Raw genomic sequence first — 26,825 nt, 5'->3', positions numbered from 1 at the left:
GGGGGGGTGAAAAGGTTACCAGGGATTGAACGCAGGGATACTCAACCACTGAGCCACATCCCCAGCCCTTTTTTATATTTTATTTAGAGGCAGGGTCTCACTGTGTTGCTTAAGGCCTCACTAACTTGCTGTGGCTGGATTTAAACTCGCAATCCTCCTACTGCCACCTCCCAAGCCACCGGGCTTACAGGCATGTGCCACCACACCCAGGGGAGTTTCCAATTTTTATGATTTTTTTAACCAAATCCAGTCAATGCCTAGAGGCTAACTATGTTAAAAAATTTGAGACATACTAGTTTGAAAAAGAAGCAAATATAGAGGGTTAAAAGAGGGAAATGATAATAAAGAAAAAAGTTACAGAAAAGAAAAATAAAATTGTGTGTATAATAAACACTGCCAAAATATCATGAATCCATAGAAGGACTTCAAGAAGGACAGATAACATTAAAATAATAACATTTCAGCTGCAGTCACCGCAAGGGAAAGTTTGTAGCTAAAACTTCCTGTTTTAAAAAAAATTCAGGGGGCTGGGGATGTGGCTCAAGTGGTAGCACGCTTGCCTGGCATGCATCTGGCCCGGGTTCGATCCTCAGCACCACATACAAACAAAGATGTTGTGTCCGCCAAAAACTAAAAAATAAATATTCATTCTCTCTCTCTCTCTCTCTCTCTCTCTCTCTCTCTCTCTCTCTTTAAAAAAAAAAATCAGGACAGGGAGCTGGAGGAAACTCAGGAGAACAATACCTGCCTTGCCTGCACAAGTTCCTGGGTTCAATATTAATATTCAGAGTATATAAAGAACTCAAAAAACTTAACACAAAAAAATAGTGATAACCCAATCAAAAAGTGGGCAAAAGAACTAAACAGATGCTTCTCAAAAGAAGAAATATGAATGCCCAACAAATATATGAAAAAATGTTCAACATCCCTAGTAATCAAAACCACACTGAAATTTCATCTCACTTCAGTTAGAATGGGAATTATCAAGAATATAAATAATAATAAATTCTGGTGATGATGTAGAAGGAAAGGTATAATCATATATTATTGGTGGGAATATAAATTTGTACAATCAAGTTTGAAAAGCAGTATGGAGATTCCTCAAAAGTCTAGGAATATAATCAGCTATCCAACACTTTGGTATTTATCCAAAAGAACTAAAATCAGCATGCTATAGTGATATAGGCACATCGGTGTTTACAGCAGCGCAATTTACAACAGCCAAGTTATGGAACCAGTCCAGGTGCCTGCCAATAGATGAATGGATACAGAAAATGTGATATATATATATACCAAATGGAGTTTTACTTAGAATGAAATTATGGCATTTGCTGGTAAATGGATAAAAATGAAGAACATCATGCTAAGTGAAATAAGCCACACTTAGAAAGTCAAGGATCAAATGTTTTCTCTCATATGTGGAAGCTAGGACAAAGTAAGAAAAAGTGGGGGTGGGCAGATCCCAGGAAAATAGAGATTAGTAGAGTAAGAGGATTAAGGAGGAGGGAGGAGGGACAGGAAAAAAAGAGGAAATCTGGAATGAAATTGACAAAATTATGATATGTACATACATGAATATAACACAGTGAATTCCACCTTTATACACCCCTACAAAACACCAATTAAAAAATGAATAGAAGGAAGATCTTAATAAGTGAATAGAAGGAAGATCAGTAGGGAAGAGGAAGGAAAACAGGAAGAAGGAGAAGGAAAGAGGAAGCACTGGAGACTAAAATAGAGTAAATTATATTCCATACATGTATGATTGTGTCCAAATAAACCCACTATTATATATAACCATAATGCACTGATAAAACACTTTAATAGACAAAAATATAAATTGCAGCAGGCCTAGGCAAAATAAATACAATAAAGACTACATATAAGCACATCATAATAAAACAGCTACAAAGAAAGGAGAAATATTTGAAATCAACAAGAGAAAATACATTATACAAAAGAACAATGATTTAAAGAGTCATTAACATGTCTTGATGAACTACTTTCTTCTCATTAGAAACAATGACGGTCACTTTAAATTGTAGAAATTTGATTTTTTTAAAAAAGTCTTTCAACACAGAATTCTATATCCAGCAAAACTATTCACAAAGTTAAGAGTAAATGTAAAAGTGAATATCTGCACTTAAAGAAATACTAAAGGAAGCTCTCCAGGTTAAAGAAAACTTCTATCAAATGGAAACTTGGATCTTCAGAAAGAGAAATATAAAAGACTATTCATCCTCTTAATTTGTTTGAAAACATAAGTCTGATAAAATCAAAAACTATAGCGTGATTGTGAAAGCTATACAATACATACAAATGAAATATGAAAACTATAGCATAGAGGATGAAAAGAGAGAGTAAATGGATTTATACTGCTGCAAGTTATCTATATTTTACATACAATGGTGCAATATAACACTAAAGAGGTTGTAAAAGTAAAACCAGCAAAAAACAATGATAAATATATACATAGCTAATAAGAAAACATAAATTAAAATGGAATTCTAAAATATACTCACATAATTTTAAAAAAGCAGGAGTAGTAAAAAAAAGGAAAGTGAAACAAAATCTATAAACAAATATCTAAATTCAAATTACATCAACAATTATATTAAGTTTTAATGGACTGAATATTCTAAATAAAAAGGCAAAGATTGTCAAAGTAGATTTTTTTAAAAAAAGATATAATCATATTCCATCTTTATAATACATACTTTATTTAAAAGCCAGAAATATATAAAGACTGGTGGGGAAAGCATACCATATAAACAAAAGTCATAAATGGTTATGAATAAATCACAGTGAATTCTACCTTTATGCATACCTATAAAGCACCAATTAAAAAACAATAAATGAATAGAAGGAAGATATTAATAAGATATTTTTGTAACTTGAGGACAGGTAGAAAAGCACAAAAAAAGGAGTTTCTACTATTAAGAAAAGGAGGCAATATAGAATATAAATATAGGCTGAGCTGTGCTACTGATTTTTCCTACCACTTCTAACATAGGATATTAACCAGAGACAGAAACAGAGCTCTGTTGCTGCTATAAGTGAGGATGTGGATATAGGTGAGTCTGAAACTAGTACTATATGTTTCATTTTATTTTGGTTTTGACTATGTTAGCCAATAGATAGCCTTTTTGCTTAAGCTGTCTTGAATTAGGTTTTCCATTTCAGCAAAAGAAAAATTACTGTTTGACACCCTTCCAGAGCCTCACTCTCAACTATAAAATAAGGCTTGTAATACCAACACCTTGCAGGGTTTGAAGAGAAACAATGGCAATTTTGTAAAAGAGAAGCCACAAAATAGAGGCTAAGAAAATAAAAAACAGTAGTTAATACCATAACAAGGAAAAAGCCAATGAGGTAAATTAACATGTTAGACTCCACTGGAGCCCTCTGAATCCAGAGCAGGCCAACTGGCTGAGGTCAGTGACCAGTGAAGTACCTAGTTTGGACTGCCCAGAGTTATACAGTTGCAAAGAAGGGCTGACCTCTTGAGTCACTTTGAAACTGGCTTTTCTCCAATGAGAAATGTGTTATTGGCCATGCAAAATAAAAAAAAGAAAAAAAGAAAAACCCTTTTCAAAAGGGCAAAGATGAGGATTCTCACTCTATTTACTTTGACAATTATATGTGTCTTTTTAAAAATCATTGATTATCATTAATAATTCTTTTTGGAAGCATGGAGAAACACAGAATAACAACCAAAACCAAAAAAACTTGTAGACAAATAATACCAAGAAAAAAGGCATATTTCACAGAGATCTTCTTAAAAGTTAATTAATGTCATAAATGTATAGGTGCCCAGCAATAGGGCTTTAAGACAAATAATGAAATTTTTGATATAATTAAAAAGAGAAGCAGTAAATCTATAATCATAGTTCAAATTTTTTAACACCTTTCTGTTGAGAGCCACAGCCAAGGGGCCCCAGCAAACTTCCAGCTGCCAGCTGATGATTGACTCACAGAGGCCCCAGCAACTTCTAGCTGCCATCTGATTTGCTCCTCTGCCGTGATGCTCCTTGGGCTGTTTCCCCGCCCTTTCAGACCACGGAGCTGCTCATTGGGGGACTTTTTTTGGCTCCGCCCATGCGACCCAGCCAATCAGCCTCAAGAGCAGGAGGAGTGGGGGAGGTTGAGAGGCTTGTGGGAAGCCGGTGGTGGCAGTTGGGCTCTGAAGGTTTTTCCTGAGGAGCTGTGTGGTTTGGTGTGTGGTTCTAAAAATAAAGTTTGTTTCTTTTGACAAGTGGCTCCTGAATTGTGCCCAGCCAGACTGCGGCACCTTTCTCTCAGCAATTTTGAAAAAAAATAAGATAAAAAAAATTGAGAAAGAAAATCTGAACAACATTTGAAATATCATGACAAAATTTGATACTAAGCAAGAGCAGAATATCTAGTTCTTTCAAAAATATTGGTATATTCACCAAGAGATCTATAGTTGGCAATTAAACAAATTTAAACCAACTGAAATTATATAGGTATGTTCTCTTGGTTGAGTAAAATTATATCAAAAATAATATATTTTTAAATATAATGTTTAAAAATTAACGAACTTTTTAAAATATCTGTGTATAAGAAGAAATCACATAGTTCCACCTTAAGAAACTTGAAAAAGAAGAAGTTAAGCCCACAGTAAGTAGAAAAACAGGAATAATTAAGATAGGAACAATTATCAGTGAAACAGGCAAAGAGAAACAAAAAAGAAAATTAACAAAGTCAAAAGAAAAAAAGATGATAAATTCCTCAGTAAAATAATAAGCAAATGAAAGGAAGATCACAAATTATAAAATACCAATATCAGAATAAGAAAGTTTCTGGGCCCGGTGGCACATGCCTATAATCTAGTGATTCAGGAGGCTGAGGCAGGAGGATCACAAGTTTAAAGGCAGCCTCAACAATTTATTAAGGCCCTAGGCAATTTAGGAAGTCCCTGTCTCAAAATTTAAAAAAATAAAAATAAAAAGGGCTGATAGCTCAGTGGTTAAGCACTCCTGGGTTCAATCCCTGGTACCAAAAAATAATAAAAGAAAGTTTATCATTATAAATTCTACAGATATTAAAAGAATAATAAAGGAATATTAGAAATCATAACAACAAATTAGTTGACTTAGAAAAAATGAAAATTTTCTTAAAAATTACAATGTCCCACAACTCAGAAAAATTAAAAACATGTAAACAGGCCTATTTAACTTAAGGAAACTGAATCATTTACCAAAACTTTCATACAAAGAAAATTTTATGTCCAGTTGCTTTTGCTGACAAATTCTATCAAATACTTAAGGAAGAAAAAATATCGATCTTACTTACAACAACTATTCAAAAATAGAGATATAAAAAGTGCTAAACTCATTTTATAATATCAGAATAACCCTAATGTTAAAACCTGTCAATTACATTTCAATAAAACTATAAAGTTACCTCTCATGAATATAGATGTGAAAAAAAACCTATCAAAATCATAGAAAATCTCGACCAATTGTATATAAAATGAATAATATTCCATTACCAATTGAGATTGACTCTAGAAATGCAAAGTTGGTTTAATATTCAAAACTAATATAATTAGCAAAATAAATAGAATAAGGGAGAACAATCATATGGTAATTGTATAGCCATATAATAAACAATGAATAAAATGCAGGCCCATTTAAAAAAAAAAACTGTTACTAAAGTAGGAGTCTCACAACTTGTGTTGGCATTGCATGGTTGGTTCTAAGCATAGAATAAGACAACAAAAAATAAAAGGCATAAATATTGAAAAAATAAGTAAAACTGTTTATGGAGGACATGATTATTTACATAGAATTTCTTACCCAAAACTATTAAAATTAGTAAGTAAATTTGGCAGGGCCAAAGATACAACATTAATATTAAAAATAATTTTTATTTTTATAAACTAGCAGCAAACAACTGAAAGCTGAAATTTTAAAAATGATAATTTATAACATAATAGTAAATGTAAATATCTATGAAAAGCTTAACAAAAGTCATATAAGATTTCTATCCTTTTAAAACTAAAACACATTGCTTAGATAAATTAAAGAACACCTAATAAATAAAGAGATATATCACCGGAAGACTCAATGTTAAGATGTTAGTTCTCTCCAATCTATCAATAGAAATACAAAGCTATTCCGAAGTTAATCCCAACAACTTGTCAAATCAAAATTAACATACACACACACACACACACACACACAAAGGATCTAGAATACTCAACTACCTTGAAAAAGAACAAATATGGAGGACTTGCAGTATCCTAACTTCAAGACTACTATAAAGGTAAGATTGGAGTACTGCACAGGATTGACTATAGATCAATGGGATATAATAGGTAGCCCAAAAATAGGACCACAATTGTACAATTATTCGATTTTCTACCAAGGTGACAAAGCAATCCAATAAGAAACAGAATGTCTTTAAGTCTTGTCCCCAAATGGCAATGGAAAAACAAGGTATCCATCTGGATATCCATTCTGACTCCTCTCTTAAATTATGTTCACAAAAATTAATTTGCAATAGATCATATACCAAAGCCAAAAGCTAAAACTTGAGTTAATGAAAATATATGATAGTTTTTATTTTTTTTATTTACAGTTTGGCAAAGGATTTTCAGTTAGCATGCAGAAAATAGAAACCATGATAGAAAAAAAAAATTGAAAAGACACTTCACAAAAGAAGATATTCAAATGCCGAGTAAGCAAATGAAAAAGTACTTGACACTGTTAGCCATCAAGCAAATACAAAATACAAAATCACATCATTAGGAAATACCACCATAAATTCACGAGAGTGACAAAAATTAAGAAGACATATCACCAAATGTTGAAGGTGTGCAGAACCAGTAAAACTCTCAAACATTGGTCAATATAAGTTTAAAATGTACAACCAATTTTTAAATGATCTGCAATTATAAAACTAAACATGTATTTATTCTATGATCCACAAAATCCTATTCTAGAAATTCACTAGAAAAATTTTAAAATGTCTACAAAAAGACTTATATGAGAATGTGGCATTATAAAATGGAATAGTATTCAGTAATGGAAGGGAAAAAACTACTTGCACAAAACAACATGATTTTTTTTATTTTTATGCTGAAGAAAAGGCCTTACCAAAAAAAAAAAAAATAAAGAATAGCTTGATATAATGTCCATTATTTAAAGTTCTAGAACATAAAAAAGTAATCTGAATTATTTTTTAAAAGAAGCATTTAGTTCTGAAGACTGGGGGAAGCTTATGTTGACTGGGAAGTAGCATGAGAGAATAAATAACTTTAACAATAGCACATACCTAGTAAATATCTCAGGCCCTACCTGTGAATACAACTCCTATGTTCAACACTCCTGTGTTCCAAACATAAAGCTAGAACATACAATAGAAAAGTCAGGCACAAATCAATCCTTAAACATGGCAGTTCTCTTTACCATTTTCCATTAACTATATTATTGATATTTCAAAGGACACACAACAAGATGAAAAGTTTAAAGGTGTATAAGTGAATTAAGTCCTGAGTTCAATTTAAGTACATTTAAATTAAGCTGCACTTTGTTTAAGAGCAGAGAGACAGTGGTGGAATAGAAAAGTCTTCAAATTTCTCAGAACTTGACATAGATCCTGTGTCTCACTTTCTAAATTAGAGTTGCTCCAGTATTAGTTAAAATCAAACATTAAATTCAAACTGAAGCTCAGTCTTAAGAATTCTTTTGTTGGGGCCATGAAGTTTTCCGAGTAATTCACAAACGGATATGAACACAGCCTACAGCACCAGAGCACGTATGAAATGAATTCATTTTAGTATTCAGTGACTAGCACCAGAATTTTAAATTTACTAATAGTTACCTTCTTTAACTGTTCTAAGATCCATTATGATTGTGTAGAAGTAGATAATTTTAAAAGAATTGTTAATATTTACCTGTCCGTTATCACCAAAAGTAAGTAGCTCTATAAAGTTTATGTCAATAAAGAAAACACTCAAAAGACCGTACATCTCTATCAGATTTGGTAACTATATTAATAATTGTGGTATGTACCTAAGGCTCATAATAAATATTCTGGAAAATATATTGATGATATGCATATCTAAATCAAAAATCATTTTGATTAGAAATCTAAAAGAGCAGTTGTATTGAGATATACTTTTAAGGTCAATAATTTTTATCATTATGTATGTTTAATAAGGTTTAAGTAAAAACATAAAGTATGTTTTATATCAGACTATTGAGTGCTTTATAAATCTCAGAATACAAACTTTTCACAAAATAAATTCCTAAAATGAAAAATTGATTATGTCGGGACCACATAAAGTCCAAACAAAACATACTGCAGATTGCACCTTCAGAGCTCTGAAAAGTAAGCATACTCTTTCAGTGTCATAATAGTCTGACATGCTATGATTAATAACAAGTGTCTATGCCAAACTTTCTGAACACAAATTAATGGTTTCATTATAAACCAAAGCAATAATTATTCTGAACAAAAATATTAACAAACTAAACATTTACTTGGCAAAATCAGGTTTTATTTAAAATAATATTAATGTTTTAGAACTGTAGTAATGTTTTAACGAAAAAAAACTAATTATTTACATTTATAAATAAGCTTTATATTTCATTTTTATAATTTGAGTAGCCCCATATTTTAATGAAAAATCACAACACTTTTGAGAGAGATAAGTAATACTAATAATAATCACTGAGAACAGTGGGCAAAAATGAGACCACTCCAGGTAAATGAGGTCATACAGTTCCCTCATTTATAATTAAAAGTACCAACAAATGCAAATATTCTTTGGTCTAAGTTTTTTAAATCTTACTTTCAAATACGAAAGTCTGCATATCTGATCATACATATATGCAAGGGAGAAAAAGATCTATTCTGAATAAATTCTAGTTCTAGTATGCCCCTGTGTGGCCAAAAAGCACAGCAAACTCACTGCCACAAATTTAGTGACAAAGAAATAATTACTTCAAGAGGAAAATACAGATTTCTTAACTATACAAGAAAGATTGTTAAAATTCAATAAATAAAAAAATTTGGAGGACATCAAATATAGTTTTTCATAAATTTTTATCACAAGTCATCATTATTATTTTCCTTTGAACACTCCCTTAAAGCAACTAACAGCTCAATGCAAAGAATTCTACTAAAAAATATATCTTTCAGTTTCTGAAAATTTATGCTTTCCTCCAAAGACAAGATCACAAAAATTAGATTTCATAATGAATTCAGTACTTGAAGACTTTTTCACTGGCAACAAAAGCAATTATCTTTGTGTTCTGGTGAAATAATTTAATTTGGGAAAAATGAATTTGTAAGAAGACGACTTGATAACAAGAGTTTAAATTAAAGTGATATTTCATCAAAACCCATTAAGTGGATTTATGTAGGATGCTGACAGGCTTTTGTTTTTGTTTTTATTTCCCTTGTAGGATCTTTAGTTGTTTCATTTTAACTGTAGAAAAATAGCTCCTTATGCACTAAAATGGTACCATACGATGACAAAAAAAATAAGTTAAGAACTTTCTGTCTAAAACAAAAGGGTCATGCTATATGTTTCCCACAAAATTTAATTAAAATAGTCAAGTGGTTTTCACTCATAAATAATTTCCATTATTCATTAAATAATAAAATATTTTTAAAATCTTTATTAATTTTCAGTTTAGTGATTTATGATTCATTCAATATTGTTAGTATAATTAAACTCTTTCCTTCTGTCTCAAGTTGGAAATGATGTTTTTGGAGCATAATATAAGAGCTTTTCATCTTTTATTACTAATATGTCATAGATATTAAATGCCCTAATATTTAATAACCTGATGAAAGTTAAGTTGCAGATTAGGGATATGATTAGTTATCTAAGAAAGGGCTCGGTTTCAAAATTGCTTAAAAGGATCAATTTTTAATAATATATTTTCTACAACTGATACATAGTATTCTTCTAATAATTTCTCCTAGAAAGCAATTCAGAATAAAAATATAATCTATTTGTCCAAATCTATGATGTTATTTCCGATCAGCTTAAAGATCATAGTTAATGTCAAAATACAAATATTATATATTCTATGTCAATTAGTCCAAACACTTAAGTGATTACTATTCATGTAACAACATTAAAACTGTTCTTTCTAGAAGTGATAGTTATATAATTGGTGCTTAAATCTCAAAAATCATTAGTGTCCACTCCACAAAGTTGAAATGTTCATTATTAAGGAATAAAACTTAAGTTGTAAGAGCATATTTTGTGATGACATGCTTAAGTCATTCACCCATGGTATTTTTCTTCAAGAACAAATTTTTAGTTTACATACTTTTTACTTCATTATTAACTGAAATGCTAATGTCTAGGTAATTGTATTCTTTTGTAAAAAATCTAAGTAGAATAAAATATTTAAAAGACCCTTCTATCTAATCTGAACACACAAAAAAAATTTAAAATATATAGCAGCATTAATTGTGAGTTCATTTACTTATTTTTCCTTCTTCAGACTTCCAAAATAACTATTTGCATTGACTTTGGCTGATCTTAAAAGTAAATCAATTTGATGGTTATTTATGAAGATAATTAAGTCTATTTTGTAAAATAAAACCTCTGTTTTTTAAAGACTAAGAAAGTAAGAACATGGAGGTAGGAATTATATTTTAAAGCAGAATAAATTCTTTATTATTAGTTGGTATTTTGGGGTAATTTTAGGTAAGTATTGAAGTTAAACAAGATTGATCTTATGAAAGTATTAGAAACTTCACAATTTAATGTTTAATTGCAGCAGAATAAAATTCCAGATATTAATGACAGCATTGAAGTTATAAACATGCATATAATAAAATAAACTTGAAGCCAAAGCAAAAGCCTAGTTATAGGGATGTACACAAACCCTCAATAAATACAGTCTTATATTTGAAAACTACTACCACTAATTTTAAAACAAATTTCTTTACTGTGCTGCTAACAGTACAGTTTATATAATCAATATACACCAAGACCTAATGTTAATATTTTTGAGCACACAAATTCTTGGCATTAAAAAAAGAGATGGAAACAAAACAAGGAAAAAACTTTAAAGAATAAACATAAATTCTAAAACTCTGGTACCTTCAGGTTGTGAAAATATTGAGAAACCCATACTGTCTCTTTTATTTAAAATTTAACATAAGTAAGTAAAAATGATATATTACTAAATAAAAAGAAAGCAAGATCTTAAAATATAAATAGTCCATTATTTATATAATAGTGCAAATGTTAGAATATCCTAACATTTCATATAGTTGTATATTTCAAATTAGTCTGAAAATAAAATTAGAAAAAATCAAATCAATTCATTGAACAAAACTACACTGAGGAAAAGAAGTATAATTTTATATGAAATAGATATGCTATTCCATATTCCAAAAAAGGTCATAAATATATTTGCCATCAGTAAACATTTTAAATGTCAATAAATTTTAAAAGCATTCTTTTCATTTGCTAAATTAACACACATATTGTATAACAGGGTTTTTTTTAATCTCTAAAATAACCTGCCTCACATTCTTCTAAGAACCTAAAAGGAAGAGATCAACAAAACCATTCAATAGTCTATGCACTGTTAATTCCCCGTGGATTTCCAGAAGATTTCAGTGCACTATTATGTTCATGAAATTTCTTTCCCAGTCTTTCTCCACATATATTTAGTTAAAATGAGGTCTTTTTTTATACTAGTTGTATAACATTAGAAATTCTCAAAAGCGAAACAACTTATATGAGAGATGAGCTGGGTAATAAAACTGCATTTCAAAAGCTTTTTTCAAGGGAATATTTCTTTTAGTGTAAGTCAGAGAAACCATCTAGAACATATGTTCAAAATTTAACAACCTTCACCACAAAAAAAAAAATGCTCAGTTTGAAAAAGCAATAGGAATTATAACAAAGAATCCTTCCAAACTAGCTTATCTAATACAAAGCATTACTAGCAGTTTCACAATATTGCTTGCTTAAAAGTGATTATTGATCTACACTGCATAGAGAAATGTCTTAGACCTAGAAATCATCTTCCGCATGTTTTACAAGAGCATGCATGATTGCTAATTCACATTTTCCAACAAATCACATATGATTATACAGTACCATTCTTATATATGCAATATAATCACTGCTATGATAACAAAGAAAACATATATTAGGCATTTTGAGTTAATCATTTTAAGAAAAGAAATAATGAAACAGACTAATATCTATATTATGTTTCAGAGGTCAATCTACTTAAATTTAAGATGCTTTTATGCTTTCCAAAGAAAAATAAAGCTTATTTTCCTTCTTAAAATCAAATTAAGAATACTAAGTATAATTCTGTATGTATAATAAAAAAGACAGCACCCTTATAATATTAAAATTGCGATACAAAACAATTTTACAGACATATAAAATTACTATCCTGAAACTAACAATACTAAAAGAAAATACAGTTTAGCTCTACTCACCTTGCATTGTTCAGCGTTTGTCCAAAAAGCTCATTTTGTAAAATATTTGGTGGTGATGAAAAAACCCCATGAAAATGAGATAAAACAGAATTGCAGACCTGGCGCAATGTCTCAAATTGCATTTTCTTCCTTTTTTTTTTTTTTCCTTCTCTTATTTTTCCTTACCACCTGTCTTTAAAGTCATCTATTTGCAGACACCATCAAATAAAAACATGCCAATCAAGTTCCATATTTCTCCTGAGCTCTGTAAAAACTGTGCTTAAATGAGCAGAGGTTGATAGTTAATTGTACAGTCATTATTCTTCTAATTCAGTCGTAGAAGATTCAGTACTCGTGCAGCTTTCGGCTTTCTCCTGACCGTAGCAAGAATTCTAAACAGCAGTGAGCTTTTTGGGCATTCCCAGCTGAAGTGTGAAGCTGAGCTGCTTTCATGTACTCTACTCATATTTCTCTAAGCCTATTAAAAACACGCAATGAATAGATGCTGTCGTCAGGAGTTTCAGCACATCTGGCTGCCGGCAATAAAATCTCAGAAGTAATAAAAATGGGGACAAGGTATCTTCTCAATGTTGCTACTGGATAAGAGAGGAAGAGAAATTATGCATCTCCCAAACCCTTTTCTCTTTTCTGTGAAATGAATAACTCCAGCAACAGAACATCTCTCTTCAACATGCAAGCTGCTGCAAAGGACCGGAACATTCTAAAAATAAGTGGTACATCCTCCTTTTGATATCATGAAGCAATAAAAGTATGACAGACAATGGGCTTTTATCACCTGCATTTATAATGCCATACTTCTAGAGTGAAGTGCATTGGAAAACATGTACTTGGTCATCTTAAATTTCTTATTTAATTTTAAAATGTCTTCATTTAATTATTTTTAAAGAAATGTGAATAATGTTGAGTCTGGTCCCTTTTATAGGCCATAAATAGTTACTACATGGTTGGTCATATAAATATGGGAAAAAAAAAGTTATGCCTATCTATTAAAATTCACCTAAGCAGCACACATTAAATAAAAACTTTCCCGCAGGTCCAAACAAAACATGACCATGGCCAAAGGACACTATCAACTATCATTAATTATTTCAATAATGGCAGTAATAACATTTTTTAGAATGGACTATTTTCTGATGGTTCCAATAGTCTTAGAATACCCCCATATTATCACACATGCTTTGTGAAAAATTGTGTTTCAAATAAAATCTTAGGTTATTCTGTATCCAAGGGCAACCATCTTTCTGTAAAGATTTTTAAAAGCAGCATGTAAACCAAATTTTAAATATCAAGTCATTTGTGGAGACACTTAATATTTTTACTGATATTTATTTGTTTCTGACCCTTGATGTTTGTTTGTTTGATTGTTTGTTTGGGTGTTTTTTTGGTTTTGGTTTTACTTTGTTTTGTTGATTTTTGGTACCGAGGATTGAACCCAGAGGTGCTTAATCACTGAGCCAAATCCCCAACCTTTTTTATTTTTTATTTTGAGACAAGGTGTCATTAAGTTGCTTAGAGCCTCACTAAATTGCTGAGGTGGCTTTGAATTGTGATCCTCCGGCCTCAGCCTTCCATAATGCTGGGATTACAGTTGTGCACCACCACCCTGGGCTCCTTAGTGTTTGTTTAACAGATCAAGCCCTCTTGGTTCTTCATTACCTCAACTCTTAGCCCTAAGCCCATCTCTTTCCATATACATATCATTTTGAACATACAAGCACTTAAATATACTGTTTTAAAATAGTGGTAAGTTATTTGGGGGAATGAATAAACATATAATAAACTATAATAACATAAAATTTTAAACAACTATTTTATTTCTTTTTAAACTAAGATATTCAATTATGAATTTGACCTAAACTAAGAGTGACCCAATATTTATTAGTTGTGATGTTTTTATAGGTGCACACCAATTTATTGTTCAAACACTCACACAAATCATAAAGTATTTCTTAGTTTATAAAGCAATTCTAAATTCATTTTTAATGTTTAGAAAATATTATACATATTAATTCTTCCATAGGTTTAAAGATGAAAACATTCAAGCTTTTATGGATTAAAGATTATACAGTTCATAAAAGAGTATTTGGAATGGAAGTCTTTGTTTTGGACACTGTTTCCTATGCTCCTTCCCTGACATTTTGTTTTGTACATATAAGTACATGTTCATTTGCATTCATATTCACCCAACCACACAGACAAATGCACACCTATTGTAAAGAGGCCCATCTCTGTAGATGAATAAGAAAATCATCTGCCCCTGACTAATCAAGAATATTTCAGTGAGAATATCTCAAGTTTTTTAATTCACAAGAAAATTTTAGTGGGTTTCTTGCATTTACCTCAAACAGAAGCAACCTAATATGATTTAAATTTTTAAGTCTCTGATCATAAGTAGATATTTCATACCCATAAAATAACAACATCTACAAAAAATATACATTCTTAAAATTGTTATTTTTAAATTAACACACTATCAGTGATGAAAAAACATATTTATTCTCTGTGGGTAGATTTAATATTATAAATAATCAAAAGCTCTTTTGAAGCAAGTCTACTAATTAAGGTAATTATACTATAAAACACTCTTTGTTAAAAAATGTTTCTTTTGTGTTTCAAACCTTGATTTGAAGGCAAGGTCACAGTGCTCAAAGATGGTCTAAACGCTGGAAATATCACTAGAATGAATCTTAAAATTGGCTCCTTTAAAAGAATCAACAATACTGCACGTGTCTTCCTCAGCAACTCATTTTCCAGTTCTTTCTATAGAATACTGGTATCATTGACCAGCTTTCTCTTAATTCCCCCAATATCCAAAAGTGGTTTCTTCCACCTTCTCTATCACCTCTTCCCTTCTTTTAACCTAGGAAGATTTCCTCTGACCTAGATTAGATTCCCTATTATGCACTCTCATTATACCCTGCGGTTATTCTTCATAATGCTTAAATATAACCATATATTCACTTGAAAAAATGCTTCATGTGTTTCATCCTTGATTCCATGAGATTAAGTCCTGCATTCTGTTTTACTCACCTAGCTTAGTGCCTAGCACAGAGTCAGTGTTCAGTAAAAATTTCTTGAATAAATGGATGACTAACTTTTATCAAAAAGTTCATTATCATTTAGTCATATCCACAGAGAGGACAGAAACCACATAAAGGCCTCATTTTGTTCTTTGTTCCTATGTTGATTTGGTTTTAGCCTGCCATGTTATATCATAAGGTTCAGAAATACAAGCGTCACCAATATTTGTAATAAAAAACATTGTGCTTTAAGGGACTTTATAATTTGTTACAAATGTCCTGAGGATTACAAAGAAAGTTTATAGGTAATATTTCCTTTACATTTTCTATATAATGCAGGTTAACAAACAACAAATATCAGAGACTTCTATGAAAACAGAAAGAAAATAGTACCTGGAGTCAAATGGCCTGGGTTAAACACTTATTCTAACACCAACTACCCATAATACCTTAGGATGTTCACTTTATATACCCAAGCTATGATTTTTTTCAAATGTACAACTATCTATGTCACCTTTGTACTATTCTTGTTCCATTAAATATCTGAAGCTTCTAACTGATGAAAAAAAAAATCTAAGGTTATAAGAAAGATGGTCCAGAGAGCAAATATTTTGAAAAATGCTCTCTTCATGATTCTCAAATTAGTATCTTCTGTTGGAAATATTTCCTTGAGGCAAGGATCATCAAACTGTTCACCTCAGGGATAACAAATAAGCAAAGAAATAAAAGGCACATGATAGAATTCCTAAGAAAAGGAGGAAAGAGGAGGCATTCAAGAAAGGTAATTTGGTCTATGTTTCAATTTAGGGTGAATCATGCAGTATTTTCAGGGATGAAAGAAAGAACATACCAGACCTAAACAAGCATGCTACAAATCTAAAGATAACTAGTACATTACTACACACAAATTTTCAGATAAAAATCAAAAAACAGTTCAAAACACAACAATTTGTATAGTAAGTTTTTAAAAACGTATTAATGTCCAATGGCTTTCTGGTATTAAAAAACGTTTTAAAAGTGATTATAGTAATTCTCAGGGGTTGAACTCTATATCTGTTCCTAATTCTAGTCATTGCTAAATGAGACCAATAACCCAACCCACTCCATCATCTAACTCAGAAAGGAAAGGGGAGACATAGTAAAAGCTACCACAAATGTATTTTGAGGCAAGGATCTTAGAATTCCTAAGAAAAAGAGGAAAGGCACACTATCATGTGTCTTTTATTTCTTTGCTTATTTGTTATCCCTGAGGTGAACAGTTTGATGACCAGAATTAGTAACAGATATAGAGTTCAATCCCTGAGAATTACTATAATCTCTTTTAAAACTTTTTTTAATACCAAAAATACTATTTTACTTTGGTTGTGGAAGTATTCTGAAAGATACTACAGAAATGCTTCAACAATCTAGTGCCAGAGCAGTCCATATACTTCAAAAGCTGACAACAGTGGAAATATCTTTGTCAGTAAATACAAGAGTCAGGCTATACAGGACCACACCTATATTTAAGCTCTAGAATGAGAATGTGCTAAGTGATACCCAGGGATTCTATCAATTAGAAAAAAAGAAAGAAAGAAGGAAAGAAAAAGAAAAAATGAAGATCTCAAAAAAAATTGTCAAATCTCCCTAGTGTTAAGATTGCTAACTCTAAGAATATATTCCCTTTATAACTATCAAGAGAACCACTAGAAGTAACACTACTATTGCAGGGAGATATATCAACATGAATAAGACCCAACTCTATCCCTAATAATTACAGTCACCAGGAGCCACAATAAAAGAGATGTTTATTGTCTTGAAATACAGTCAAGGACTCACATCTTAGCTCACTGTCTCCACAAGGCACCTCTGCCAACTAGTAAGTTCTAAGTGCAACTAGATTCTTCCAGAAATAATACTAACTTTACTTTGCTATTGTATTAAAATATTAGAAATAATAATTATTGGCACAACTATAAACAGGTTTCAGCAAAATATGGGAACAAATGAAATGCTGTGTAATAATACTGGCTTCCAATAGTTCTCATATGTAATTTTTTCCTTTCATACAACTCTACTCATTACTTTATTTAAAAAAAAAAGTGGGGAGCAAAGGGAAGGTCTTTTCTCCCAAAGGCTACACACCTTATTCTATAAATACAAAATTTGTTTCAGCTTTGACATCAAATGTCAGAAATAAGTATTTGCTTGATATTACTAAACTTTTCACTATATACATATATATATACATATATATAATCAAAATTTCATGTTGTAGACCTTAAATATATGCAACAAAAGTTTTTTATTTAGTTAGTTTTTTATGCAGTGCTAAGGATAGAACCCAGTGCCTCACACATGCTAGGCAAGTGCTCTGCCACTGAGCTACAACCCCAGCCCCAACAAATGTTTTTTTTTAAAGAACACCAATTATAATTCTTCTGTGCTGAAGAAAAAGTTATCTGCATAAAAGTTTAGCAATAAAGCCTAAAGTACTTTGTTTTCACTATAATTTACACATTACAGAACACTTAACATAGGTTATAATATATTCTATTCTTGCAAGCTATATATACATCCAATTAAATATGTAGTGAATAATAACCAGTCACTTATCATTAGCTGAGAATAAATAGGAAACAGTGAGTTGGAACTTTCTTGTTTGACTATTTCCATAGTGTACCTTCTCCTTTGTCTCTTTTTATCTTTCCCAGCCCACTCTCTTGGCCTGTCAACATAGTCCAGGAGGCCACTATAGAACTATAATAACTGTCTCTAGGGAGGCTCAGGTTAAAGGTAATATTAAAGGTGATTCCAATGGCCTTTTCCCTCCATTTCAACAAAGGCAAAAGTCTCTGGAGAGCTACTGAAGAGTGAACTTGTTACAGTTAGTCTTATGGAGGTTTAAGCAACTGCTACAAACCCTACCTTGTTTCCTTAAAAGTATTCAAGCAGAGGACATTAGGGACTTGTGTAACAGAAGATTGAATTATCCAGAAGAAAATATTAGTTGGTTTATAGTTTATTCAAAAGTTTACACTGAATTCAAACATTCCTTTTCCATCAGGCTATAGTTACAAAAGGGAATGAATTAGATTAATATCTCAACTTTCTCTGGATCTTTGCCAACTTCCTACCAAATCACCTCCTGTATTTATTGAAGTACCCAGGCATATCATATACACACAATCCTCTAATTCTTGTATGCCTACTTCCTCTTCAGTAGTATGTGCTGATTATAAAGCCACTTGAAAATGGGGAGTCACCACTTTCTGATACCCTCACTCTGAATTTCAATTCTCCATCAAAGGTAATAAATCTCAAGGTTACAACAATTCAAGGTTCTTTGTCTTGTGTAAATATTAAGAGAACAAGTCTCAATCCTCAGCACCACACACACACACACACACACACACACACACACACACAGAATAAATCTCTTCTCAAAATTCATTCATTCATTCATTCATTCATCAACAAGAATTTGTTGTCTCATAGACACTTTTCTAACTGCTAAAAAAGCCTACAGAAAACAAAGAAAAAAGGGGTAGAAAGGAGGGAGAAAAATCAGAAAGGAGGCAAGATGGAAGAGAGGGAAGCAAAGAAGATAGGAGAGTAATATACCAGTCCTCATAGGAGTTTTGGTCTGAAGTCTGGTGGAGAATATAGATACTAAATAAGTGATTATATGTGTTATTGGGAATTAAGATTAGTGACGTGATGTGATGAGAGCTTGTTAACAATAACCCCAAAATAGTCTTGGAGTTCAGAAGTTCAGAGGGAGCTCTAGAGAAACTATCATTTAAGATGAGAACCATGAAATAATAAGTATGAGCCTAACCAAGGGCAAAACAAAGGAGTATTATACAGAGTATTGCATATACAAATGTTGATTAAATAAAACCAGAACAGAGCAATACTGAGAGAAATCAAGTAGCTGGAGAAAAAAACATTTGCAAATCCTACAGAGCATTGAAAACTGTTGAATATTTTGATTTTTTAATGAAGTCCGTGAATAATTCTGTGTTTTCCTACTTTGAGTCAACAGATAAATCAAGTCCCAGTGGTCATAATGGAGAAGACTCAGGCATTCACAAAAAACACATTGAAGGAAATACAACCATAAATACACCAAAATATTATCTCACTATATGTGGATATAGGGATATCAGTTAGAAAGCTAATGCAATAGTTCCAGTAAGATATTATTTTTTTTCAGTGTTTTTTTTTACTCAAAGATTTTTATTCTCGCTCTTCATTGTACATTCAAATGAAATTATAATGCTATTAATGTAGAATACATCAAGTAAATATATTTAAAGCTCTCAGAAAAAAATCGTCTTCAGTATTCATATATTGTTAATGTTTTTTTTTATTGGTTGTTCAAAACATTATAAAGCTCTTGACATATCATATTTCATACATTAGAATCAAGTTGGTTATGAACTCCCAATTTTACCCCAAATACAGATTGCAGAATCACATCGGTTACACATACACATTTTTACATAATGCCCTATTAGTAACTGTTGTATTCTGCTACCTTTCCTATCCTCTACTATCCCCCCTCCCCTCCCCAAGTGATCAAAGTAAAATGAAGAAAAAGGAACAGACCAAAAAAGACAGATGTTGAATCAACAGGAAATAGTGATTGGCTACAGGAGTTCAGAAGTGATATATGAATGTCAATAGAGGATTCAAAAATTACTCTCAGATTTCTCTCTTAAGTAACCAAGCACATAGTCTTAAAATCCACTGCAACAGGTTGAGGGAGAAGAAAGAAAGAGAGAGATGATAAGTTGTTGAATTTGAAGCATACACAAAATAGCTTTAAAAAAACAGATAATCAATTATATATGTCACTCTAGAGTTAGAAACCTAGGTTGAAAATGAAAAAAAACATTTAGGAAGCATCAGCATGTTAGTAATGATTTCAAACAAGTAAGTGATTGAGATCACCAAAGAGAAAAATTCAAACTCCATCATGTTGGCTTAGGAACCAAATTATTCAACAAAACTCCTAAAGTAAAAGAAGTAAAATTAAGAGTCAATAAATGGGATTTTATCAAACTATAAAGCTTCTTCACAGCCAAGGAAACAATCAAGAGTGTGAAGACAGAGCCTACAGAATGGGGGGAAATACTTACCAACTGCACCTCACATAGAGCATTAATCTCCAAGATATATTTTTTAAAAACTTAACATCAAATAATAGTAATAATAACCCAATCAATAAATGGGCAAAGGAACTGAACAGGCACTTCACAGAAGAAGAAATACGAATGGTCAACAACTATATAAAAATATGTTCAACATCTCTAGCAATTAGAGAAATGCAAATTAAAACTACACTGAGATTTCATATAACTCAGTCAGAATGCCAATTATCAAGAATACAAGTGACGATGAATGGTGGCGAGAATATTGGGGAAAAGGTTCATTTATACATTGCTGATGGGACTGCAAATTGGCGCAACTATTCTGGAAAGAAATATGTAGATTCCTCAGAAAACTTGGAATAGAACCACCATTTGACCCAGCTATTCCACCCCTCACCATATACCCAAAGGACTTAAAATCAGCATACTACAATGATGAAACCACATCAATGTTTACAGCACCTCAACTCACAATAGCAAAGCTATGGAACCAACCTAGGTGCCCTTCAACAGATGAACAGATGAAGAAAATGTGATACATATACATAATGGAGTATTATTCAGCCATAAAGAATGACTTTATGACATTTGCCAGCCAATGGATGATCTGGAGACTATCAAGCTAAGTGAAATAAGTCAATCCCCAAAACCCAACGGTCAAATGTTCTGATAGGTGGATGTTAACACACAATACTGGGGGAGGGAATAGAAGGTCAGAGGATTAGACAAAGGGGAATAAAGGGAAGTTAGGGGGTAGGACTAAGAAAGACAGTGGGATGAATCTCACAAAATTTTCCTATATAAGTATATAAATACACCACAATACATCTTCACATCATGTATAAGCACAAGACTGGGATCCTAATTAGAATAAGATATACTCAGTTTGTATAAATATGTCGAAATATACTGTACTGTATGTAATGTATAACTAAATTTAAAACAAAAAAAGAATAATTCAAAATGATAAAAAGAAAAAAATCCAAGATAAAACACCAAAAATTAAGTTCCATGCTAAGTCAGCAGGAAAGAAAAAGCCAGTGAAAGAGACTGAATTGCAGCCACAAAAGTAGGAGGAAAATTAGGAAAGTGTGATGGCCTAGAAGCCAATAAGAGACAGTATTTTTAAAGGACAATTATGGAGCTGGGGATGTAGTTTAGCAGTAGATCACTTGTCTGGCATGTGTGAGGCCCTGGGTTCAATTCCCAACATCAGTAATAATAATAATAATGACAATAATAATAATAATAATGGAATGTGATAAACAACTCTGTTATATATTCTGTCATAAATTTGAAGAAATACTGGATTTGTAACTCTTTATATCAAAAAAACTCTCTTGAAAATACCTCTTTTGACCTGAATTCATTCATTCCATAAGAGCCAGACCCAGACTTTGAAAAGTCTGAGAGCATATTTTTAGCTTTTTTACTTTTATTCCTTTTCCTTCCTTGGTGAAAGGAGAGCAAACCAAATTTTTAGTCTTTGTTCAGGCAAAACTGAAGATCTTATGCAAATAAACTTACAAAAATCTCTAAAAAAAACTAAATCCAATACTATCAACATAAAAAATGTAATTTGCCTGGCCCTTAGTAATGAACAGAGATCAGGATTAATTAGAGATCCCAGCTACTTATGAGTGATCGAGATTAAGCACAAAATTTGAAAATAAAAAACAAACTATAATGTAACAAACACCTATTATATTAATTTCCCATCTAGCTTACTCTTTTTCTTATATACCTAGTTTAATTTATCATTAATTTTACTTTAGAATTTATTTCTAATGATACTTATAATGATAAATTAATAATTTAAGTGTGAATCAACTTACCAGTGATTTTATGACTATGCTATTTCCTATTGTAAAAGAATCTCCCTGAAACTCACATTCCCTTCCAGGTATTATCCCATCTTTCTGCTCCTTTTCACAGTAAATTTCTTGAAAAAGTTGTATGTAGAGACTATGTCCACTTTTTTAATTTCACATTCCACCTCTCAAGTCATACTAACCAAGTTTCTATCTTTATTGCTTTACTTAGCTATCTCTCAGCAATGGCAATTTTGTGTTGCTTTCTTAACATGACTTCCCTGTAGCATTTGACATTAATGCTATACTCTTGATGACATCTAACACATTTTTATTTTTAATTCCTGAAACATACTCTAATAATTTTCCTCTTGCTTAGTGACAATTTTTTTCCTATGCCTTTGGCTGGCTCTTATTCTTCTCCTAGATCTCTAAATGTTGCAGAGGGTAGTGGGAGAGCACACCTGTTCTGCCTATCATGTGGACCCCTTCTGTTATTTTATCTAAATACTTTCCCTAAGCAACTTAGGTTCCATGGCCATCAATATCTTTATTTTACATCTTTGCTTTTATCTTCCCCTAAGATTCATGACTCATTTAAGCATTTGTCAATTTGGTATCCCAAAATGGAATCAAGAGGCATCTCAAACATAACATGGCCAATGTCCAAAGAGAATTCCTGATTTCCTCACCCAAACCCGTTCTTCCCTTTTTTTTTTTTTCTATCTTAGAACAACAACAAGATTTATCCAGGAGTTATCCTTGATATTCCTTTCTTTTACATTTCAACACACATATCCCAACAATCAATAGGTGCTACCATCTCTACCTTCAAAACAAAACAGTATTTTCCATCTCACTAAAATTTTAATTTAAGCCACAAACTTATCATGAACTACTAAAATATTTTCCAAAGCTCTCTCTACACCAATCTTGGTCCCTACAACTTGTTCTCCATAAAACAGAAAGGCCATAACAAAAATAAATAGGTGATAATAATAATGATGGTTTTTTTATGCTTAAACCCTATAATAATATACTATCACATTTAAAATAGACTCTAAACTCTCTCCCATTTTGCAGAAAAGTGAGAAGCTTCATTCAATTCTTTTTTTTTTTTTTTTGGCCAAATGATTGGTGTCAAAGATAAAATTAGCATCCCAATCTCCTGACTCACAGTCTAGAACTTCTTACATGGTACTACTATGTCTCTCTTATTCAACAACTTCCTACAGATAAATTCTCTCATTTAAAATATAAGTTAATGTTACAGTCTTTATCCCCCAGAATTTAAAAAGTAATAAATACAATAAAAATACAGTTTATTAAAAGGCTAACAATCCTTTGACATAAACAACTCCCAAATTTATATTTTTTGAGAGAATACAACATTAAAGCACAGAACATATTTAAACAGAAAGGGGAAATATTTGAAGGATAAAAATCAAATTCTCATAATCTCCCCCATTCTCATGACTCTAACACTTCACAAAGTAAACCAGAAGAAAGTTTTGTTAACAAACAGGGATCTTAAATAATACCTCAAAACTTTCAACTGTGTCAAACAAGTTGTATAAGTGAGTTTCAGATTATTACCACATAAGTGAAAAAAATATTTTGTATCACACAATTTTGATTACCCATACCCTGTAGTCTTGACATCTTGGCTGTATGAAAAATGTAATAAACTTTATCTGAGATGTAATTACAATTTGTTAATCCTGCTCCATCAATACAAATCAAGTCTTATGCATAGGAAAGGAAAACTGAAGTGGCAACTGAATGAATAAATAGAAAATTCAATAAGAATCTGAAAATACTAATGAAAAAATAAGCTGAAAACTAGCATTTAAGAAATAAATTTTAAAATGACTAGGTGGAAATATGTTGAAAGAAAGAAATAATGAAAAAGGGAAAAAATGGAAATAAGTTCGTCAATAGGAAGGGGAAGACCACTCTAAAGTTTAATTTTCCGGTTCAAGCACTGTGTACTTAAGTAAACACAGTGAGAACTATTCTACCAAAAAAAAAAAAAATCTTCAAACCAACCTTGAAAGTCCTTCTTTCCAAACAAAAAGTTCCAAATAATACCTTAAAACTTACAACTGTGTCAAATAATATATACAAGTAACTTTCAGGTATAAATGACAGAAATAAAAATAGTTAATTATAGATAACAACAATATTGGTTCTTGGTTTGAAAACAAACTAGATTAGTCATGAATTACTAAAAAAGAAATCCACATGATTTCGTGTTAATGTTTTAAACAATAAACTGCATCACAAATCTTAGGATAAGAGCAATTTATCACATATTGACCTATCTTGGGATCCATGACTAATTAGTTCGCCTGGATTCATACAGTTAAAAGTCACCACAAAATTAATACAAAAACACTTAAGAAAAATAAGCACTAGTACCATATTAAATATTGTGTATTCACAAACATATATACATAAAAATGACTAATTTTTAATGAGACAATTTTTATTTAAAAAATACAGTTTAGGGACTGGGGTTATGGTTCAGCAGTAGAGTGATCGCCTCGCACATGCAAGGGCCCTGATTTGATCTTCAGCAACATATAAAAATAAATAAATAAAATAAAGTTATTAAAAAAATAGTTTAAAATCTCCTCCTGAATTTTAATCTCTCAATGGCCACTGCACAATTTCAGGTAAATGCTAAAGACAAACATGCACAGATCCTTTCAAGGAAAATTCTGTACCAATTTCCTTCATATTAAACATTGTCCTTCATATTAAACATTGTCCTTCCTATGCCTCCTTGAAACAAGAGTCAGCAAAGATCTTTTGCATTTGCTTACCATGAGGAGCACAGTAAATCACATAAACAAACACAAGGGCAAAAGCAGAAATCAAATGAAAAACAGGCAAAGAAATAGAGTTCTATATAATTTAAGTTACTTAATACACTCTGGGCCATATACAACTAAATGGTCTATTTTTAGCAGAGAAGGAAACTACTAAAACTTTAATCTCAAATCTAGTGGTTCTCAAAAGTGTAATACAGTGACCTCAGAAGGGTCTCAAGAGGATCTGCAGGGTCAAACCTATGTTCAAAATACTAAAATGTTATCTCATTTCTTTTTTTTTTAACTTTTATTCTCACATGAGTATACAATGCAGCTTTCCAGAGACTAAATTGTGAATAATAGTTCAAGACACTAAACGAAAAAGGTATCTTTTCCTAAATCAGACATTAAAAGAATTTCCCAAAGTGTAAAATAATTTTTTCTTTCCTCGGCTTTTTAAAAAAAATATGCTATATTAGTTTTTCACTGCTGCAAAGCAAAAACAAATAATCCCAATTTTAGTAGCTTCTAAAAATATATATTTATTATTTTATAGTTTCTATAAGTCAGAAGTCTAGGCATGGCATGATTTAAATGGTTTCTCTGTACTGGGTCTTGCAAGTTGGGACCGACAAGGTATCAGCTAGATTATGTTTCATTCTAGAACTCAGCATCTTAATTCAAGTTAATGTGATTGTGGGCAGAATTCAGCTCCTTGTGGCTGTAGGAGTTGAGTTCCCTGCTTTTTGCTATCAGCCAGTGTTTCGAGGGGTCTCCTACAGATCCCAGTTGCATGTTCTCTAATAACCTTTTTGCAGCAGATAGTTTTTAATTCTTCAAATTCTACAGAAGAATCTCTTGCTCCAATCTATGACATACTCTTACATAATATAATCACATAATTGAATATTCCTATCATCTTTCCCAAACTCTACAAGCTAAAGCAAGTCACAGATTCTAAACATTATCAAAGGAATGCTAACTGTAGGTTAACATAGGATTCTATCTACTAGATATGGTTCATTAACATGCTGTGGGTTCATCGTTATTTTAAAATTAACAAGTATAAATATGGTTTTCTTGTTTTTATTTCTAATATGGTACATATTAATGAATATAATCACATTTTAAAAGTTCTTTGAAGTCCTCATTTTTAAGCTTGTGAAGAGTTCCCAAGACCAAAATTTAAGAACCACCACTGTAAGCTTCCAGTTACATTTGACACATGCAAAAAGATAATTTATTTTCTCTAAATAATGCTATTATTTTAAAACAAACAAGCAAAAGTTAAGACCCTTATATGAAAAGAAATTTTAAATCATGGAAATTATTAGTTTTATTCTGCTTTTCATATATTTTACCTTGAAATTTTGAGCTGATAATTATTTTTCCAAATGTTTACATGTTTCCTCCCAATTCCACATCTTAATTACTTTAAAGAATTGTAGGAGCTACGTCCTTGAGTATATAAAATAAGTAGTTGTACATATAGAAAGTATTATTATCCACAATATAAATAAGTATGAAAATATTCAAAAAAGTATTAAATAAGTAAAAAATATTTAAAGGCTCCAC

At 31.3% G+C, this 26,825-nt stretch overlaps 1 protein-coding gene across 47 annotated transcripts in view; it reads right to left on the bottom strand.

The window, feature by feature from the left end:
* Rims2 (regulating synaptic membrane exocytosis 2) overlaps positions 1-26,825 on the bottom strand; it is a 546,345-nt gene that overhangs the window by 350,959 nt on the left and 168,561 nt on the right. For 3 of the 47 annotated variants that reach the window (XM_048801995.1, XM_015486360.2, XM_015486359.2), the window contains exon 1: positions 12,466-13,135. The exons of 39 other annotated variants lie outside the window; for them this stretch is intronic. In XM_048801995.1, the coding sequence (XP_048657952.1) occupies positions 12,466-12,587 (122 nt within the window). In that variant the 5' untranslated portion in view covers positions 12,588-13,135. Of the gene's footprint in view, positions 1-12,465; positions 13,137-26,825 lie in introns of those variants that run through there. 5 more of the 47 variants (XM_048801996.1, XM_048801997.1, XM_048801992.1 and 2 more) reach the window with 3 other exon arrangements.

The sequence above is a fragment of the Marmota marmota genome, unplaced genomic scaffold, assembly GCF_001458135.2.
Source record: "Marmota marmota marmota unplaced genomic scaffold, marMar, whole genome shotgun sequence".
Lineage (NCBI taxonomy): Eukaryota > Metazoa > Chordata > Mammalia > Rodentia > Sciuridae > Marmota > Marmota marmota.
Note: the sequence above shows the minus strand (reverse complement) of the source record. Positions and strands in the feature narration are given on the sequence as shown.